Source organism: Pleurodeles waltl, chromosome 10, assembly GCF_031143425.1.
Source record: "Pleurodeles waltl isolate 20211129_DDA chromosome 10, aPleWal1.hap1.20221129, whole genome shotgun sequence".
NCBI lineage: Eukaryota > Metazoa > Chordata > Amphibia > Caudata > Salamandridae > Pleurodeles > Pleurodeles waltl.
Genome location: NC_090449.1, coordinates 101,258,619 through 101,281,065, shown reverse-complemented (window position 1 = coordinate 101,281,065; position 22,447 = coordinate 101,258,619). Strand labels below are relative to the sequence as shown.

Sequence of the window (22,447 nt, the reverse complement as noted above, 5' to 3'; positions counted from 1 at the left end):
GTGACTGTGGGGGAATGTTTGACTATATTCAGCATTCTGTCCATCATCTTTTTGTGTTGCTATAGTTGCCCTAAGTGGGAATGGTATGCCCAGTGGTGGGTCCCGTGCTCACTGTGCCACTGGACTCAAGGTAGCCTGGCTGATGAGGGGTGATACCCCCAAACCAGTCCCAGGATGCTTGTTTCCGGTCCAGGGAGGACCTGGCCTAGCAGTTCGGGCTAGACTGTTGCCAGGTAAGCAGGGTCAAGGCGGAGTTGCATATGGCTGGGTCAAAACTGAGGTGGTGTGGTGAGCAAAGGAACAATTAAGTAATCTCAGGTCTGTGACTTGGGATGAATGTTAGACAGTATTCAGCATTCCACCCATCATCTCTTTCCTTTTGTTTTATTGCCATTGTTAGGTTGTATTAAATACACTCACCTCTGGCAAGTACCTTTTTCCTACATTCAAGTTCTTCCTCAAGTAATTCTTTAATTCCAGTCTGTCTGTAAATAATACTAGGAACATTACTTGTCAAGGCCTTGCATTTATTTGTTTTGTGTCAACTAAAGCTAATTGTGTTGGGAACATCATAAACAATATAAGGATTAGCCAGTAATTTCTAGATAAGAACTATAACTGTTTGCTTGGAGCATGTGGCCCAAGCACTGCTGTTGCCCACCGGTGGGTGAAATAAAAGGCTGTTAATTAGGCACTCTGCAGTTAGGGACATTAGCCATCCATAAAAAGGCATAGTTTAGGATCAGGTTTCAGTGGGTTTTGCAGTGATAGGATTGCAATAGTGCTGTTGGAACTTTTTGTTCCTGAAAATTAATTTTCTGCCAGTGAATGTGTTGGTACTCAAATGTGTTAGAATCAATCAGGAATGCAATCATTAAATGTAGATTTTAAGATTATAACAATGCTCGACACTTATGGAGAACAAAGGCTATCATCTGATACGGAGATTACAGAATTACTGTCTCCTTTACACTTGATGTGTTGGGAAAGTGATAAAGCTTTAAAGATGATCTGTCAGCTAACTGTCTTTTGGTGAAGTGCCGTCATTTTGAGGGATGTCATTTGAGGACTGTCAATATAAGCCTCACTAGAAGATTGTTGGAAAAATTACTTAAATATTCAAGATTTTATCTTGCATCAGAAAGGCATTTAAATTCGACAGGATGTATCCAATTTTAAGAAAGTTTGTTAGTTATCCATGCGTGTCAGAGAGGAAACAATTTAGTGACACATTTTAATTTGCCTTATTTGAAAGGTAAAATTCACAAACATATCAAAGTCAAATGTTAGCTATAATTCATTTCACTAATGGGGTGTTACTTCTTAGCTGCAGTTAAAAATTAACTCCAAACACAGGTATGGGTGAACTCAGTCATTCTGATTCCTGATCAAATTAAAAAATTTAAAACAGTTGAGTTTTTACACTTAAAGGTGTTTCTTTCAATATTTATACTTATGCCAGAACCTAGCTTGAAAAACATCTAGCTTGCTCTAGAAAGAAATTAAAGAAATGATTACCGGCTTTGAATTCTCCCACTTCAGATGCAAATCCACTTTCTATATCTATTGGATTATTATCTGGGATCATTTGAAATAAAGGTTGTAGGAATGTCACTTTCTGAGTGGTCCCACAGTGTTTTTTACCTGCAGACCCTGTATACACCGTTGTTAACCTGCAACAAGCACATGACAGAATACACCTCTCCGAATAAACCTAAATCTGACATTAGTTAGGTCAACTGTAAAATGTGCTGATGGAGCACGGTTTGCTTAACTGCGTAAGGTGTTGAAGTGGGACATGGCAAATATGATGCTGTCTCACTGCAGTAATAGAATTCAAAAGTGCTTTCTTACTGCACAGATTAATGCAGCCGTTCGAGTTATAAACGGGTCCTTATTCTCATTACATTAACTCGGGTTAAGAAAGAAAGAAATTTAAAAATCAAACTTTGCTCCTCTTAGTTGCTTATTAAAAATGATTTGGTGAAGTTAGATGTTTGATATAAATGTTGATTTCATGAAAAGTTGGCCATACTTGCCTGAGCCATGGCAGCCCCCCCAAAAAAGTGGCTTGTCAGGTCCTTCCTTTCGCCATGCGAACTGATTAAATATCCCCTGCACAGACATGTTCTAGACGAGATGTCAGTGGCCTTTGTCAGGATCTTCCTAAACAATGAATGGCTAACTGGGACAGCTGCCTTGTTGGGGGGTCACAGGGAATATGAGCGAAGGCAATAGCAGATCACACTAAATGCCAGACAAAACGCAGGCTGGGTGTCTGGAAGTTGGCTTGTTTATGTGAAGACAGAGCTGGAGTCTAAGTCCCTCCTTGGGAATGTCAGATGATCAGAACCAGTCTCAGTTGGTTTTTAGCTCCTGGAAACAAGGGGCACCTCTGTTAGTAGGGAAGCCCAAGGGAGCACTAATAAAGCCCCAGGAGTTGAATCCACCTAATGGCACCTTGAAATAGTTCTGGGAATATTTAACCAAAAGACAAAGAACAACAGTGTGTATGCATCTATGAGGTATTTGTGTATCACAATCCTAGCAAGCAGAGGGCCGTAGAGAGTCTACTGAAAATATACAGTCAACATGTGATTGGGGAGTAGCTGATTTCTAAGAGCAAACATGGACCATTAGCATCGTGAAGTAGTATTCTCTGAAGAGCTGTGTCTATACTTAAGTTTTTTTGATGTTTGCAGAATTTAGAATTTGTTCTGTTTTCTAAAACTAAAACATTTATTTTACTTTGTATAGGAAAGTTTGGATTCCACAGAAGAAGCTTAATTTAAAATAGATTAATTCCTTGTCAGAGCTGTATTGCTTCTGATGTTATTATGAAACATATCTTATTTGAGTACATTAACAATGACAACCAATCTCAACATAAATACTAATTTGTAAACCTTATAAGTTTCCTGCTTCTTTCTAAATATTGGGATTTCTTCTCTTGCAGGATATCGAGAAGGGCTCCTTTGGAAGAGAGGACGCGACAATGGACAGTTTTTGAGTAGAAAATTCATTTTATCAGAGCGGGAAGGAGCTCTGAAGTATTTCAACAAAAATGATGTAAGCATTCGTCAAGTTAATCAAGTATTTTTCTGTTGCATGCACTTTATCGCCAATGCAGGGTTCCTCAAATGATCATGCAACACTAACACATTATTTTTGGTTGATATCCATCTATACCTCACACCTGATAAACATACAATGTGAGCTACTAAACTATTACAAAGAATCTCTTCTGTACTGATGCTCTGTCCACCGTCACCCAAAATACTAGCTGACTGCGGCTGTAAACTCAGCCTTCAGGTCCCTTATAGTAGTTCAGAAGAGTCTTACTCAGTGTATGGCTTGTGGTGTGTGCACTCACCTCTACTTCTGGCCTTCCAGCATTCAGACCTGTGTTTTCAGTGTGATTGAAAATGGGGTTAGCCCGGGAAGACTAAGAGACCTCCATTGGAGGCACAACTAATATACCTAAGGCTGTTATTTACTACATCTTAAATAGAATCCTTAGCATATAAAATGTGTACATATTTAGTGGACAAACAGTAACAAAAATGGGAAGGTAGCAAGATATTTATGTAAAAGTTATTTAGTACCAACATCCTGGGCCATTAGGAATAAAACACATCACAAAGTAAATTAGGAAGTAAGCAGCACCTGTACTGCTTGCTGTCTCGTCCCTGATAGAGTGAAATGCACAAAGGGGATAACTTGGTATTTTGTTGGAATAAAATAGCATCTTAGACTATGTAAGTCACCCTAGGCATGGACTATGCCCACTAGGTGGGGCTTTCTGCATCCCCTCTGGGTGACATAACAAGGTCTGGACCTCAAATTACCAAGTCCACTTGAAGGCCTCTCCGCATACGCTGGAGTGGCTTGATGCCAGGACCAAACCAAAAGTCAAGATGCCAGTTTCCCAGGTAGCCAAGTACTCAAGTCAGGGATAGACATCAGTTTTCCATGCAGTGGACATTCCTATCCCAGGAGTAATCTTTTTAGTACTATTTTGTCTTTTTGTGGGATTATGGTATACCTTGCAAAAACTCATCCTAAGTCATAAGAACGTATTTGAAGTGCCGAAACAGAGTTTCTGGAGCTGGAGGTTTTTGGATTTGATTTCATGTAAATGATGTCACTGATATTTCTATGACACACTTCTGTCACTGATGTGGCCAGTTAGTGCATTTGGAAGTCTGGGTTGTGTGCTGGCTCACTATTCAGGTTTGTCTGGAATGTGTGTGTGCACACGATTCCCCAGTCTACGAGAGCATTGATGCACAGATCAGGCCCCTCAGAACTAATGGCAGCTCAGAGGAACTGGTTAGTGTGTCTACTGATGAGCATACAATATGTGCTGCTGAGGTCTTCTTTCACTCAGTAATGTTGAATTAGTAGGGTGAGGAACCAAGGGAGTGACAGGCCATTATCAGTAAGGTGTAGTGTAGTTTTTAATGAGATAACTTAGAAGTCGGCAGTCCCCTGCCATCTTGGGCAATGTGTGCCTGTTGGGGAAAAAGAGCAAAGAAAGGGGGGCTGGGAAAGTTATAGCATGCAGGACCAATGGTGGCTGAAATTAGTTTTTTCATAGAGACCAAAACAATGTTATTGCTTTGAATTTTGGCACTGTGATGGATGGCAGCAATGAATGGATATGAATATTTAGTAGCAGTGCATCACATGTCCATTCTGGTGGCTCGGGTGGACTGGTAAATCTTGCTGCCTCTTACCTCCCTGCCACAGTGATTATTGGGTCAGCAGGATGCCAACCGAGCAGAACACGCTGGAATGATCATCATTGTGTGCCCCGTTGCTCTGACTGACATGATTACAAGCACAGTTCGAATGGATATCATCTGTTTGACCCTCTACATTGTGCTGTTGTGTGAGCGTGGCTTGATTTATGATAGTTGGATGACATTGACTTTTTCATCTAACTATTGTGTTCTGTTTGTGGTTATTGCTGTTAGAGAAAACTATGTTGCCGATCGTATACCCTTTTGTTGCATTGGTTGTGTGGGAGTGTTGGGCTGGGGAATCTAGTAAGATTTATTGCATTGGCTGTGTTGTGAGTTGGCTAGGGGCGCAGCAGTAGATTTCTTGTTTTGGGGTTATTTTGCTGGTGTTGAGGCATTATACCTGTATTAAGCGGTGTTGGAAAGTGATTTTGTGGCGCTTGTCTCTCTTTTTGCAACGTATTTTGGATTGTGGTGTTGATAGCCCAACAAGGCTTAATGATGCATTGATTTCAAGGCAAGACTTTGTCTATTGGACAGTTTTAGGAATACGTAATTATGCGCCACACATTGCAACCGATCTTCATGTACCAAGCCCTAGGTCCCTTGCCTTGGAGGTACAGAATAGTTGGTCTAGGGGTGGGACGGATACCGAGCCTTATGTCCCCCTGAGGTACTAAGCTTTAGGTCCCCCAGGGACTGAATTTTGAGTCCCTCAGGGATACTGAGTCCCAGGTCTCCTGGGGTACCAAATACTTGGTTCCCGAGGCATACCGAACCCTAGGTCCCCGGGGTACACATTGCATGTGCAAATAAAATTTAGGGTACTTTTTAAATAAGTAATACTGCTAAAATAGCAATATAGGTGACTATTCTGCAGCAGGGGTCCCTTTGGCCTTGCACAACAGAATCTTCACTCCCATTCTCACCCCTCCCACCTACCAAAGGGCAGTACTTCAGAAAGTCCAATCAGCAGTCCCTTGCAACGAAGGCTTCATTGAATTTTTAAAGGGGGCCCTTTTATCTCAGCATCCACATCTGCACTCACATGAGTGCAGGTAATAAACATGCCTGTCTGCTAAGCTGCCTTCATCCACTATCTTGTATCATGTTAAACCAGAAGCGTCCTAAAAGGATCTTCCTCTGCTTCAGAATTAATACTGCGAGACAGACTTGAGGCTGAGCATCGGTTGACATCTGCTTCAGCATTTCCTGAATCTCCTTTCAGTGTTTGAGTCCAGTTAGTACTTTACCCTTCTAACCTAGTCTAGTGGTAGTCTAGCCGTGGACAGTCAGTTAATTTGATTCTGGTACTTACCAAACTTACCTAATTCAACACCACCTTCAAGTCCGAATAGTGTTGTTTCCTTCTAAAGTTGTGCAGAATTAAATTTCGTGATATGTCAAAAATGTCCATCATATTCCTAAAATCGAGGACGAAATGCTGATCTTTATGGTTCAAATCTTTTTTTAAATTTTTTCCAATAACAAAAACTCATACCTACATCCAGAGGCCAGTGAGGTAGAACCGTGGGACATGACAGGTAAAGAACTGGAGAAGGGGGGTACAAAGAGGGTAGAGGGTAGCTGGGGGAGCCAGAGAGGGAGGGAGGTATGATTGGATAGTGGGGCTTCCACACAGGGAGCGTGACCTTCCTCACCAAATTTAACTCTGTCATAAAACTTCTGATGGTCACCTCTCCTTTTTTCCTTTTAAATGTCTCTCTCTTTCCTTTCCACCCTCTGGGTGCCTCGTCTTTCTGGCCACAACCTTCTGTAAATCACACACGTTTGCTGTAATCTCTCAATGTATTTCTGCAAATTGCCCACACTTCATTTGAAAGAACACAACCTATTTTTTTTTTTTGTAAATGATAACCCTGTAACCTAACCCTACCCAATCTCTTCTAGCTCATCAATTAATCCCACCAAACATCTGCGTGCACTCACATTGCCCTTTTCCCCACTAATGATCACAACTAACTTCTATTATTTTATTCTACTATAAAGATTCTGAAGTTAATGCATGGAATGGTTTGCTTGAGCTCACAAGACTAATCATAATAATCAACAATAACTGATAACACAGGACTAACCACTAACCTTGGGTCTCAGAGTAGTTTGTGCCTTGCGTAAAGCTCTTCATCTCCTCCTCTGGCATAGTAAGCACTATATAAATGCAATTACATTATATTACATTGCATTACATTCCTTTGTGGTTGGCCATGCTGCTTCAGAGCAGAAACTATATACACAAGGCTGGTGAAGGGAATGACTATCCTTTGCATAAAGGCCTCTCATGTTTTTACCCTATCTGATTTTCTGCCAGATCTCTGTGCACTTTACCTCAGCAAGCCAGGGCAAGTTGCCTATGCCACCCCTTTAAAAATGGCCGAATTGGCCTAGTCCTAATTAACATTTTAACTTGTCTATGGATTACTAGGAAATGGGATAAAGTTTTCCACGGACATAGAAGTTAAGTGCCACTAGTGGACTGCAGCACCTATAATACCATCCTCTACAGTGGCAATGCAGACTTGGCTGCATGTCAACTATTGTAACCTAACTAGCAGTGTAAAAACTGCAATGTGACCTGTAAAAATTAAACCTTTCTTTTAAATATTAATAAGTCACCCTTATGTGGGTCTTTTAATCCCACAAGAAAGGGTGCATGGTTTTTAAAAGTGGGACATATAGAAATGTTATGTTAGCATGTTCCTACGGTGAGTAGCACCTCAAAGTTATTTTCACTGTAGAAAGTCTGGCTGACCCATGGAGAAATACTGGGATGCAATATTAAATATTAATTTTGCTATCTCCGGTTATGGAACTTCTAGATTTATGATGCTATGACTATTTTTAATATTTATTTAAAGCCCAACATAATCGTTAAGCCATAAAGCCTAAAGCTCCTGGAAGCCAGTTTGCATTAGCCTCCATGTGCAGCCCTCTATGTGCTTAGCCTTGATGGAGTGTGAAAACTGCCCCCAGAGCAGATACAAAGACCTGGGTGTAGGGGGTGATTTTGTTCCTCTGGCAGGATGGTCAGTTGGGCTGGACCGGAGCTGCATCCAGAAGCGCCAACTTATGTCTGGACATTCAAAGAAAACTAAAACCCTTCATACCACTTGGAGACCTCAAAACTGCCATTCAATGTCTAGTGCTTTCTAGACTGGACTATGGGAATGCTACGCTCATGGGTCTACCAAAAGCCAGCCTAGCCACAATGAAAGCAACAATAACCGCAGCAGCAAGACAGAGTCAAATAGTATGAGGATTGCTAATACTTTTCCATACTCAGATCAAGTGCTGACAGCTGGCCCGTGCTATGTCTGAACCAGTTTAGCATCGTTTTTGCTAATGATGTGCTGTTTCACATTGGGGCCACCAACTATCAGCTATGCCTTGCATTTTGGGGAATCAACACTGGTGTACTGATCTCAGTTTACAAAACGGTGTTAGCTAGGAGCCCTGATCTGGCAAGTTGTCTCACCAATGATGTAGGGTCCATTTTACTGTATCATTACAGTTTTTCTGTATCTGATTTCCATTTATTATCAGATAGTCTAGTATAGGATTTCTTCATGCATTCTAGTTCTTGTAGTTCTGAATTAGAAAATACAGGACTACAAGTCCCACTATCCAGAGAAAAAAGTTGAGATGAATATGGTACTGACAAATGGCCCTCGGAAACTGGAAAGGTAGGTATGCTGTGTCATTTTATTTCACTAAAAACAATTAGAATATGAAAGGAAGCCAAACTGTGGATGCTTCTTTCCTAAATTATGAGTCATATATCAGTCGTTGAGAAATGGCAGCTGTTAATTGTATCATTCAGATGCAGGCAAAATTGTAAAAAAAAAAAAAAAAAAAATTATCTTTGTGCAAACGTATTTCCTGCGCAGTATGCTCAGCAAAAAGGGCTGTTACTTTCCATGAAAAATAAAGAAACGTTTATTGTGTACCTGTAAGCAAAAGGCGTGTGCCCTGCATAAACCAGCGTTGTTTATGTCTTCTGTTGTTTATTCACTTAACATGAATGTGTTTTCCAGGCAAAAGAACCCAAAGCAATTATGAAGATTGAACATTTGAATGTGACTTTCCAGCCGTCAAAAATAGGAAACCCAAATGGATTACAAATCACATACTTAAAAGATAACAGCACGAGGAATATTTTTGTCTATAACGAAGATGGCAAGGTGAGGTGCAAAGGATCATCTGTATTCCATGGACCCTAAACATGTACATCAAATGCATGAGTGCGTTCAGTTATTTATTTAAAGGGTGTTTAGCAAAAACAATACAGAGGTAAGAATATGCAGAATTGGGAGTGAATAAGATCAATCCTCTTCTGTCATAGGGCCTTATACTGAGGTCCCCCTTAACCCGATTAAGCATGTAACGAGATTACAAAATCTGGGGTAACTCTGCAGATTTGTAGACCAAGATTAAGAGAGGTTTTTCGTCGGGGTCGTATTACGTTTGTAATGCAAACTCGACACAAAGCCTTTTTGGGTGTAAACAAACAAATGGACATTGGTATGGGCGTGGGTTTGTATGGGAATGTAACACAAAGCAGCGCAAAACGCCTCTGTGCATTACTTTGCGTCAAGGGGGCGTTACATGGGTGGTACATGATGCAACTACCAATGCCTTTTGAAGCAAAACGCTTTCCACTAATATTAGTAGAGAGGGTTTTGCTCCACAAATTAATGCCTTTTGAAAGCAGGTGTTAAATGGAGAAATATTTTCATTTCTCCTTGCTTTTCTGACTTTGCATGGGCGCTGCACTGTGTAGCACTCACACAAAGTGGGAAAAGTTTAAAAGTGAGTCTAAGCTTATGATAGACTACGCACACACCCTCAAACTATGGCTCAAAGGTGTGTGCGTGGCACTCAGCAGCAAACATCTGCGCCAGGGAGAGTGGAGGAGAGTGCCGTATCTCTGTGAATTTGGCGCTCTCCTGCTCTCTCCCTGACATGCAACACAGCATTTTTGGCTGCTGCATTGCTTGACAGGTTTGAGAATCTGGCCCGTATTGTTTCACATAGAAACTTCACCATCTGATATTCTGGGTAAAATGAGGCAAGGGATTAGCTGGGGCGTTATGGTTAGAATTACTAACTCGATATAGCACTTAGGGGCAGATTTACAAACATTTTGCTCTGAGCTAGTGTCACAAAAGTGATATACACCAGCACAAAATGTTTTTTCCTGATTTACTTTCCAGTGCAAAACTTTTTTTGCGTTGGAAAGTACCCTAAAAGTAAAGCAAAGCGGCGCATTACTTAGCCAAGCGGGTGTTACATGGGTGATACACGGGCATTCCCATGCAAGCACCCATGCTTTTTGATGCAAAACCCTATCTACACACAATAGTAGACAGGGTTTTGCACCAAAACTTAACGCCATTTGAAAGCAGGCATTAACAGGAGAAACGTTTTCATTTCTCCTTTCTTTTCTGATTTTGCATGCGTGCTGCATGCATACAAAATAAAAAAAAGTTTTAAAGTGTGTCTACGCATAATATTTTATACTGGAAGTGTACACTTCAGTACAAAACGTATGATAGACTCACGCACACACCCTTGCACTATAGTGCGAGGGTGTGTGCGTGGCCCAGGGCAGCTGAAACCAGTGCTGGCGCAAGGGAGAGGGTAGGAGAGTGCCATATCTTTGTAGGTATGGCGCTCCCCTGCAACGCAGCACAGCATTTTCAGCTGCTGCGATACGTTCCGGCCCTTCTCTGTAAATCTGGGGCCTAGTTACTTTGGGGGCTCTCACGGTCCCATTTGTAATCACAGATAACTCTTCCCTCCTGAAGTCACTGACGCCCAGGTATCGGTAACTTCGGACACAGTTACAGGGGATCACTCCCGGCTGTATGCAATTGGCCCCATCTAAAGAGAATTCATCTATTGAAAAGATACTAACATGCAGCTGTGAGGAATCAAACCAAATATAATATAAAAAATGGAATTAACATTAGGATGATATTGTGCCATTTGTTTAGTAGAAGTGAAGTAGGTGTTAGAGGCATAGATATGTTCCAAAGCATGGAATTAGTAACATGCGATGTAAGTCAAGGCAGATACAGTGATGAAAGAAAGGCAGATGAGAGTTGGGGGGGTGGGGAAAAAATATCCCCGGTGGAAAGGGGTCTTATGAAGGAAATAATACAAAAAAAGGAACATGAATCCCTTCATAAGGGGTTAGTACAATAGGCTCTGGCATATATTGGGCATGTAAAACATCACTGCAGCGCTTCGCGGGAAGGTCCATGGACTCCCAGAGAGGTGTGGCCCACTGCTGCAGTTTCGCCAAAGACTACCAAGCATTGACACATCACTGGTCACTTAGGGGGCTGCAGAGGGCAGAGATATGAATGAAACCTGGAGAAAAAAGGTGTTAGGCATGATCAATGTAAGCATATACCTATTTGTAAATACGCCAGACTGGTACAGTCACAGGGGAGGATGCTGGGTACTTCAATGGGACGCTTAGTTTTTATTCTGTTATATGGTTTCTTACTTTTTCTGTTGTTAATTAAAAAACAAGACCTGAAACAATTTGAAACACAAAAAAGGAGGCTGGAGGGGAGGAGGAGAGGAAGGGAAACAACAGGGTGTTGTGAAACTCATTACTCGGCTGGGAAGCGGATAAAAGGAGACCTAGGGCGATGCTACCGGGAGGGAGGTGGAGCCTGTAAGCTGTCAGTGAGCGAGCAGGTTTAAATGGATAGGTGGCTTATTTGTTCGTTGTCAATTTGCACAAGAATCTCGTGATGAAGCTCATGCTACATGTGTGGGACAGAGCAGAATTGTGAAATTAACGCCCTATCCCACATTCTGCAACACTTTACTAAGTAACACAGAAATTACTTCTGGGACTGATAGTGCATCCTTCAGGGTTGGTGGGTGGAATATGTTTGAAAAGATGGGGCTTGTTGCTGGATAGTAAAATGAGAGTGCCCAGTAAGTGTAAAACAGTGAGTTTCCGTCACATTGCAGCTAATACATCAGAGTTTTTACATCACAGGTATGTACCTGGAGGACCATTTTTCAACATCTTTATATCACAGTACTTTACATCGCAGGTAAGTAATCGTTATACACTTTTAAAGTGACACAAGGTTATGCTTATGTGTGTGTGTGTATATATATATATATATATATATATATATATGTGTGTGTGTGTGTGTGTATATATGTATATATATATATATATATGTGTGTGTGTGTGTGTGTGTGTGTGTGTGTGTGTGGATATATATATATGTTCGATGGCATGTGTAGCTGCAGATACACATGCTGTGCACATCCCGCCATCTGGTGTTGGGCTCGGAGTGTTACAAGTTGTTTTTCTTCGAAGAAGTCTTTTCGAGTCACGAGACCGAGGGACTCCTCCCATTTCGACTCCATTGCGCATGGGCGTCAACTCCATCTTAGATTGTTTTTTTTCCGCCATCGGGTTCGGACGTGTTCCTTTTCGCTCCGTGTTTCGGGTCGGAAAGTTAGTTAGAATCTCGGAAAAAACGTCAGTATTGTTTGCGTTCAGTATCGGGTTAGTTACAACAGATCGACACCGAATTTAGAAGAGTTCCGGTGGCTCTTCGGGGTTTTTTCGATCCCCCGTCGGGGCCTGGTCGGCCCGGCCACGTGTGAATTCAAGGCTGATGGAACAGACCCCATTCCGCTTCTGTCCAAAATTCCATAACAAGTATCCGTATACGGATCAGCATCTGGTCTGTAACTTGTGCTTGTCCCCAGAGCACAAGGAAGATACTTGTGAGGCCTGTCGAGCGTTTCGGTCCAGAAAGATGTTAAGAGCCAGAAGACTGCAGATGGCGTCGACGCCGACAGAACAAGAGCGTTTCGAGGAAGAAGAGGAAGCTTTCTCTATCCACGAATCGGACTCGGAAGAGCTCGAGGCCGAAGAAACGCCGAAAACCGTGAGTAAGACGTCGAAACATAAGACTCACGAGAAGTCAACAAGAGCCCAGGGGACGCCACCGCCAACAGGCCATGGCTTAACCCAAAAAAGCGGTGACCGAGCCAAGGCACCGAAAAAGGGCACGCTGGTGTCGAAGTCATCCGACTCCGGTCGAGATACCGCCACACAGCAATCTCGGACCCGAGACATCGGCTCTGAGAAATCTCAGCACCGTGACAGCGGCACCGAACAAATTCGGCACCGAGACACCACCACGCCAAAAATTACAAAGGTTTCTTCGAGCCTAAAAAGACCTCCGAAAAAGTTTCGGTTCCGAAACATCCAGCCTCGGAACCGAGAACAGGTTCCTATACAGAGGAACAAGGATTAGCCTCACAAATGAAAAAACATAGATTTGGAGAAGAACTTCAAGCTGTAGAGCCAGACTATACTCAAAGGAGGCTCCACATTCATCAAGACACAGGGAAGATAACCACTCTTCCTCCAATTAAAACAAAAAGAAAACTTGCCTTTCACGAAAAGGACAAGGAGCCACAGGCAAAGGTGGCAAAGAAAACAACTCCACCACCTTCTCCACCACCATCAGTGCACACATCACCAGTAGCAACTCCTCCACTGATGCATTCACCGACTCATACTGCCATGAGTCAAGATGATCCCGATGCATGGGACCTTTACGATGCTCCAGTATCGGACAACAGCCCAGACTCGTACCCTACCAGGACGTCCCCTCCTGAGGACAGTACATCTTACACACAGGTGATCGCAAGGGCAGCTGCTTTCCATAACGTCCCCTTGCATTCAGAACCAATTGAGGATGACTTCTTGTTTAACACGCTAACCTCCACTCATAGCCAGTACCAAAGACTACCTATGCTCCCAGGAATGCTAAAACATTCAAAACAAATCTTTTCAGGATCCTGTTAAAGGCCGAGCCATAACTCCAAGGGTGGAGAAAAAGTACAAGCCACCGCCTGTTTATATTACAACGCAGTTAACTCCAGACTCAGTAGTTGTCTGGGCAGCTCGTAAGAGAGCAAACTCTCATACCTCGGGAGACGCACCACCTCCAAACAAAGAGAGTCGCAAATTTGATGCTGCGGGCAAAAGGGTTGCAGCACAAGCAGCAAACCAATGGCGCATTGCCAATTCACAAGCGCTTTTGGCATGATATGACAGAGCTCACTGGGATGAGATGCAACATTTGATAGAACACTTACCCAAGGAGTTCCAAAAAAGAGCACATCAAGTGGTGGAAGAAGGACAAAGTATCTCTAATAATCAGATACGGTCTTCAATGGATGCAGCAGATACGGCTGCAAGGACAGTAAATACTGCAATAACAATAAGAAGGCACGCATGGCTCCGCACGTCAGGTTTCAAGCCGGAAATTCAACAAGCCGTGCTAAATATGCCATTTAATGAACAGCAGTTGTTTGGGCCGGAAGTCGACACTGCTATTGAGAAACTCAAAAAAGACACTGATACGGCAAAAGCCATGGGTGCACTCTACTCCCCGCAGAGCAGAGGCACCTTTCGCAAAACACCTTTTAGGGGAGGGTTTCGAGGACAACCTACAGAAACCACAACATCACAAACAAGGCCCACTTACCAAAGCCAATATCAGCGGGGAAGTTTTCGGGGGCAATATAGAGGGGGACAATTCCAAAGAAGTAGAGGAAAATTCCAAAGCCCCAAAAGTCCTCAAAATAGGCAGTGACTCACAAGTCACACATCCCCATCACATAACACCTGTGGGGGGAAGATTAAGCCAATTTTACAAACATTGGGAGGAGATAACAACAGATACTTGGGTACTAGCAATTATCCAGCATGGTTATTGCATAGAATTTCGCGAATTCCCTCCAACAGTCCCACCGAAAACACACAGTATGTCGAAACAACATATAAATCTTCTAGGATTAGAAGTTCAAGCATTGCTCCAAAAAGAAGCAATAGAATTAGTACCAAAACAAGAACTAAACACAGGAGTTTACTCACTGTACTTTCTGATACCCAAAAAAGACAAAACACTAAGACCTATACTAGATCTCAGAATATTAAATACATACATCAAATCAGACCATTTTCACATGGTTACATTACAAGAAGTAATCCCACTGCTCAAACAACAAGACTACATGACAACACTGGATCTAAAGGATGCATATTTCCATATACCAATACATCCTTCACACAGGAAGTACCTAAGGTTTGTATTCCAAGGGATACATTACCAATTCAAAGTGTTGCCATTCGGAATAACAACTGCGCCAAGAGTTTTTACAAAATGTCTAGCAGTAGTAGCTGCACATATCAGAAGGCAGCAAATACATGTGTTCCCGTACCTAGACGATTGGTTAATCAAAACCAACACGCAAAAACAGTGTTCACAACACACAAATTACGTCATAGAAACCCTACACAAACTAGGTTTCTCAATCAATTACTCAAAGTCACACCTTCTGCCGTGCCAAACACAGCAATACCTAGGAGCAACAATCAACACAGTAAAAGGAATTGCCACTCCAAGTCCACAAAGAGTCCAAACATTCCAAAATGTCATACAAGCCATGTATCCAAACCAAAAGATACAGGTCAAATTAGTAATGAAACGCCTAGGCATGATCTCCTCATGCATAGCCATTGTCCCAAACGCAAGGTTGCACATGCGGCCCTTACAACAGTGCCTAGCATCACAGTGGTCACAGGCACAGGGTCAACTTCTAGATCTGGTGTTGATAGACCGCCAAACATACATCTCGCTTCAATGGTGGAACAGTATAAATTTAAACCAAGGGCGGCCTTTTCAAGACCCAGTGCCACAATACGTAATAACGACAGATGCATCCATGACAGGGTGGGGAGCACACCTCAATCAGCACAGCATCCAAGGTCAATGGGACATTCAGCAAAAACAGTTTCATATAAACCACTTAGAACTGTTAGCGGTATTTCTAGCTCTGAAAGGATTTCAACCCATAATAACCCACAAATACACTCTTGTCAAAACAGACAACATGACAACAATGTATTACCTAAACAAACCGGGAGGAACACACTCGACACAGTTGTGTCTCCTAACACAAAAAATATGGCATTGGGCGATTCACAACCACATTCGCCTAATAGCACAATTTATTCCAGGGATTCAGAATCAGTTAGCAGACAATCTCTCTCGGGATCACCAACAGATCCACGAATGGGAAATTCACCCCTAAATACTGAACACTTACTTCAGAATGTGGGGAACGCCACGAATAGATCTACTTGCAACAAAAGAAAACTCAAAATGCCAAAACTTCGCATCCAGGTACCCACAACATCAGTCTCAGGGCAATGCACTATGGATGAACTGGTCAGGGATATTTGCGTACGCTTTTCCCCCTCTCCCACTTCTTCCATATCTAGTAAACAAGTTGAGTCAAAACAAACTCAAACTCATACTAATAGCACCAACATGGGCAAGGCAACCTTGGTACACAACACTACTAGACCTTTCAGTAGTACTTCATATCAAACTGCCAAACAGACCAGATCTGTTAACACAACACAAACAACAGATCAGACATCCAAATCCAGCATCGCTGAATCTAGCAATTTGGCTCCTGAAATCCTAGAATTCGGGCACTTAGACCTCACACAGGAATGTATGGAGGTCATAAAACAGGCTAGAAAACCTACCACTAGACACTGTTAGGCAAATAAGTGGAAAAGATTTGTTTATTACTGCCATAATAATCAAATTCAACCTTTACACGCATCTGCAAAAGAGATAGTAGGATACTTACTACATTTGCAGAAATCTAAACTAGCTTTCTCTTCCATTAAAATACATCTTACGGCAATTTCAGCTTACCTGCAAATTACGCACTCAACTTCATTATTTAGGATACCAGTCATAAAAGCGTTTATGGAAGGCCTAAAGAGAATTATACCACCAAGAACACCACTGGTTCCTTCATGGAACCTCAACATTGTCTTAACACGACTCATGGGTCCACCTTTTGAGCCCATGCACTCTTGTGAAATGCAATACTTAACGTGGAAAGTTGCATTTTTAATTGCCATCACATCTCTAAGAAGAGTGAGTGAAATTCAAGCATTTACCATTCAAGAACCATTTATTCAAATACACAAAAATAAAGTTGTTCTACGGACCAATCCTAAATTTTTACCAAAAGTAATCTCACCGTTCCACTTGAATCAAACGGTAGAATTACCAGTGTTCTTCCCACAGCCAGATTCTGTAGCTGAAAGAGCACTACATACATTAGACATCAAAAGAGCACTAATGTACTACATTGACAGAACAAAACTAATTCGAAAGACAAAACAACTATTTATCGCCTTTCAAAAACCTCATACAGGAAATCCAATTTCAAAACAAGGCATTGCTAGATGGATAGTTAAGTGCATTCAAACATGCTATCTTAAAGTTAAAAGAGAACTGCCTATTACACCAAAGGCACACTCAACCAGAAAGAAAGGGGCTACCATGGCCTTTCTAGGAAATATTCCAATGAACGAAATATGTAAGGCAGCAACATGGTCTACGCCTCATACATTTACCAAGCACTACTGTGTAGATGTGTTTACTGCACAGCAAGCAACAGTAGGTCAAGCTGTACTAAGAACATTATTTCAAACTACTTCAACTCCTACAGGCTGAACCACCGCTTTTGGGGAGATAACTGCTTATTAGTCTATGCACAGCATGTGTATCTGCAGCTACACATGCCATCGAACGGAAAATGTCACTTACCCAGTGTACATCTGTTTGTGGCATTAGTCGCTGCAGATTCACATGCGCCCACCCGCCTCCCCGGGAGCCTGTAGCCGTTCAGAAGTAGATCTTAAACATTTGTACATTTGTAAATATATTACTTTAACTTCATTATGTACAGACGCATTCACTCCATTGCATGGGCACTATTACTAGCATACACAACTCCTACCTCACCCTCTGCGGGGAAAACAATCTAAGATGGAGTCGACGCCCATGCGCAATGGAGTCGAAATGGGAGGAGTCCCTCGGTCTCGTGACTCGAAAAGACTTCTTCGAAGAAAAACAACTTGTAACACTCCGAGCCCAACACCAGATGGCGGGATGTGCACAGCATGTGAATCTGCAGCGACTAATGCCACGAACAGATGTACACTGGGTAAGTGACATTTTCCATATATATATATATATATATATATATATATATATATATGTATATATATATATATATATATATATATATGTATATATATGTGTGTGTGTGTTTGCTTGTGTATAAAATTATATATAGTCACTGAGTGCATGACCAAATGTGGGGTGGGTAGGCCTCTAGGCCCTGCGGCCAAACCCACATCGGGGAACAAACCCCACACCCGGTTATCTTTTTAAGAGGAAGGAGGTCACGTGACCCTCCTCCCCCCCCCGGGCCTGTTCTGGCCCCAGGTACCTCATCCCCCAGGGTTTGTGCTTAAGGATCCCTGGGGCCAATAAAGGCTCAGGGAGGGGGGGTTGTGTACCCTGGCCTTTGAAGTCTTGGGGTCGGGGTTGGGTGCTCCGCCTCCGCTTCTCGACATATTTCAGCACTGGGGTAGGCTCCGCAGACCTATAATGGCTCTGGGAGGAGACCCCATGGCCCCCCTCCCTTATATTATTGGAATAGGCCCTGAGGGATGGAGCCCCTGGGGCTGAAAGTGGCCTGGGGAGTAGGGCCATGTGCCCTCTTCCCTTCCAAAAATACTTTGTGTCCCGGGGAATGGGATTTGTAAGTGCCAAAAACGGCCTCGAAGAGGAGCTACCTGACCCATCCCCTTATGTAATGCAGTCCCAAGAGTGGGCTCCCCAGGGCTGTACTAGCTTGGGGAGGTGGGGCCACGTGCCCCCTCCCTTTAAATTAACAATGTGCTACCTGTGGTTGGGCTCCCTGGGGCCTATAACTGAAGAATGCGGCCCTGGCTGCCCTTTTTTTTCCTCAGTCAAGCAGGAGTCCCACTGGATTGTGGCAAAAATTACTGATTTTTTTTTTGTATTGTGGTTGCGGGGGTGTCCTTCTGGTTCACCCATGGGTCATAGGGAGGCAGGGTTTCACTACCCTGCCCCCTTATATTAATTTTTTGTTGTTTAGCTTCAGAACAGGGGACTAAGTCCCCAAGTCCTGGAATAGCTGCCAGCATTATTTTTCTGATGTTGCTTGCAGCCAATCAGAGTGCTTGCTCCCACAGGAATCCGAGTCCCAAAGGAGCTAATTGGCTGAAGGGAAATAAAGCTCCCTGTGTCAGTCCGAACGCACTATTTTTTAAATTGGTGCTCCTGCGACAGTCTCCCAAGCGTCTCATGGACCCAACCGTTCAGCCATACAAATATTTTTAACCTTTCTCAAAAGCTACTGGACAGAGTTACACCAAAGCACAAAAAGCACAAATCTACGGATCCAAATCTAGCTTCTTGCCAAATTCAGTCCAATTCCATTCAGCAGTTTTTGCAGTAGCGCTTCTTAAAGAAGTCTATAGAAAATGCATGGTGATTTTTTGTATTGGGACCCTCCCTTTTTTCTCGGCCCCCACTTGATGGATCACCCCAATCCTTCCCGTTCACATACTAGTCAAACGGTAGCACTTTTTCGTAAAGTTCCATGAAGATTTGTCAAATGGGCAAAGTTATTAGCATAGAAGATGCCATAGAAAATGTCATGACTGATGTAATATATGCGGTGATTAGCAGTGCACGGTGAGGGCGCAAATTATAGTTCTCTGAAGGCACGTGTTATAGTTACTTGAAGTAATTATAACTATAACTGCTGAATTTCTATGGTTTGGTACGTTTGACATGTGTGCCTAACTATGTCGTTTCTGTAACCTTGGTTTTTGTAAGTTAATTTCTATGTTTTAAAAAAAAAATATTTCCTAACTATAATGTCCCGGTAACCTTTGGTTATTTCTGTGTTTTTTTTCATGTTAAGTAATTTTAATTACTCTATGTTAATCCAATCAACGCCGTGCACGGCCTTTGGCTGTGCATGACGGGCCTTGATCCAGGGCCCCTGCTCCCAAACCTCTATAAGCACCCAACACCAAGCCATGCACTGCCTTCTGCTGTGTGTGGCAGAGGTTGGCCGCAGGCCCTGGCTTGTGGCCAGGCCCTGCAGTTGATCCCCTATAACCATCTGATCCTGCTCCATGCATGGCCTTTGTCTGTGCATGGTAGGGGTTGGGGCAGGGCCGTGCCACGCATGAAGTGTTTCTTTGCTTGGTGGAGATGTGATCATATTCCTGTGCATCAAGAATACATCTCCAAAATCAGCATGAAACGCACTCGGGGGGGGCCTTTTAGTAAGCTGTCCATCATCCTGGGAAAAGGGCGGGAAGACTTTGCATTCCACTTATGTATATGGGGCTGGGCCAAACATGTGAGGCTTCTAGACCATTTTTCATACTCGTAGTTTTTAAAAGGGGGAACATAATCTCTGGTCAGATGACAGATGACAATAAAGAACCCCCTCATCACAGTCACTACATAAGATATTGTGCTAGAAAGAGCAATGATGTAGACATCTCCATCAAGGATTACAGATAACTTTTCAAGGTGGAAATGCAGAGAAAACACACTTGCTTTGCCTTGGCCATGCGAAAGAAGTTAGGATGATTAGTACTTTACAAAAGTGGAGCTTTAACTCAGGCACTCGCTTTGTTTATATCTGTAAGTGCTTCCTGTTGAGAGTAATATTTTATATGTTTCCTTGCTTGCATGACTCTGGGTAGGGAAACAGATGAAAACTCTGCTTCCAGCAAGCAGGAGCAGTTTTCACGCTCTTGATTGCTGTGAGTTAGTGTTTGCTTTTGATTGGCGGGAGCTGTCACAGCTCCTGCCAAGTAAATGCAGAGAGCTATCTCCAGAGGGGGGGCACCTTGTGTGATAATAGGTGCCATCCCTGGGGCGGTGGTGGTCCCCAGGGCCATTAATGGCTCCAAAAGGTGGTGTGATCCCCCTACTTTTATTGGCGCGAGCCGGCCCCGGAAAGATGGTGGTCCGAGGGGCCGTATATGACCTGGAATAGGGTGGCACACTGCCCCCTCCAACTTTTAAAAATGTAATTAGCTCTGGGGAGGTGGTGGTCTCCGGGTGTGGAGGTCTGCCCTCCCCCGCGCACTCATTTCTTTTTTTAACTCCGGGATGGTGGTGGTGGTCCCGGGGGTTTCAAGCAGCTCTAGGAGAAGGTCTGTGTGCCCCCTTAATTAAATACATTCATCCCTGGTGAAGTGGTCGTCCCTGGGGTTCACTTGAGCCCATGCAGCGGGTCTTCGCTGCACCCCTCTAAAGTGATTATAAAACCCTGGTGAGGTGAAGGTTCCCAGAGCTCATAAGGGCCCTATGAGTCGGGCCCGTGCGGCCCCTCCCTTTATTATTTATATCTGCATGGCTCCGGACCTGGCCCACTCAGGAGCTTAATTTTTAACAAGTGCTGTAACTGCTCTTGTTTTTTTTCATTTGTTAAGATTTGTGGATCCTCTGTGAATTTTTACTATATTTGAAAAAAAAAATCTTCAATAGTTTGGAGTAATTAGTAGTGCATGGCCTGGGCACGAGTTATAGTTACCTTAGGGCACGAGTTATAGTTACTTGAAAGGACTGTACTATAGCTGCTGAATTTCTATGCTTTTGCATGGGTAAACTCAGAACCTAACTATAACGTCCCTGTATCATTTGCTTTTGTTCAGTGAATTTCTATGTTTTTTTTAACACACATCTTAATATTTGTGTCAGGTTGTGGCAAGCCAATAAGGGCCTTGCTTTTTCCAAGGATCCAAGGAGGATCCCTGAGTCAACGGATCAGGTGATAAAAACAAATGGGCAATTTTTTGCCCTATGTGTCCTAAGGGGTCAGGATACCTGCATCCTGACACCTTATATGTTTTTACACTTTTTAATCCCATCCACCAGGATGTGAGAACCAAAATGGTGGCCGTAACTTTTCTGTCAGGCTGTGGCCGGCCAGTCAGGGCCTTGCCTTTCCTTTGAATCCGCAGAGGATCTGAGGAGGATCCGCGTTTCTATATATACAAATGTTTTCCAGTTAATTATAAGAAAACCACTGAACGGATTCACCCTAAATCACAACAAGGTCGCTTTTTAGTCTAGGACCTACGTTTCTGCCAAATTCTATGAAATTCTGACCAGTAGTTTCAGCACTGTCGCTGTTCAGAATCCCTATAGAAAAATAAATGAGGAAAAAGCGTTTTGGGACCCCCCCTTTTTTTGGCCCCTGCTTGACAGATCAGCCCAAAACCTTCCAGCCAGCAGCTGATGGGGCTGGCAATTGTTTTGGGAAAATTTCATGAAGATTCATCAACCGGCTCCAAAGATATAGGCAAGTAAAAAAAAAAAGCTATTTTTCTATAGAAACTAGGTCCTAGCTATAACTACCAAGTGTGTGTGTGTGTGTATATATATATATATATATATATATCACATACATACACACATATATGTAGAATTATTGAATGTAATATAATTTAAAAAGGTGAAGTGACAAGATTTCGGAATGGCAGTGTAAAAGGGTGGCAAGGGGTTTTCTCTCATACAACTGATAGGACACACAAACTTAAGGGTGAGAGCTAACTTCGTCATCAGAAGCATCCATGAGAAAGGCACCTTCTTGAGAAGCCTCTTCCCACACATCCTTTAGACTTCCTGGAAATACCCACAAAGAGTGTGTGATCATTTACAAGCACCTTTTATTCCCCTTTC

At 42.8% G+C, this 22,447-nt stretch overlaps 1 protein-coding gene across 2 annotated transcripts in view; it reads left to right on the top strand.

The window, feature by feature from the left end:
* The window catches only part of ADAP1 (ArfGAP with dual PH domains 1), a 422,403-nt gene that overhangs the window by 354,752 nt on the left and 45,204 nt on the right, over positions 1 to 22,447 (top strand). For both annotated transcript variants that reach the window (XM_069209858.1, XM_069209856.1), the window contains exons 5-6: positions 2,957 to 3,069; positions 8,798 to 8,944. In XM_069209858.1, coding sequence (XP_069065959.1) covers positions 2,957 to 3,069; positions 8,798 to 8,944 — 260 coding nt within the window. The remainder of the gene's footprint in view (positions 1 to 2,956; positions 3,070 to 8,797; positions 8,945 to 22,447) is intronic.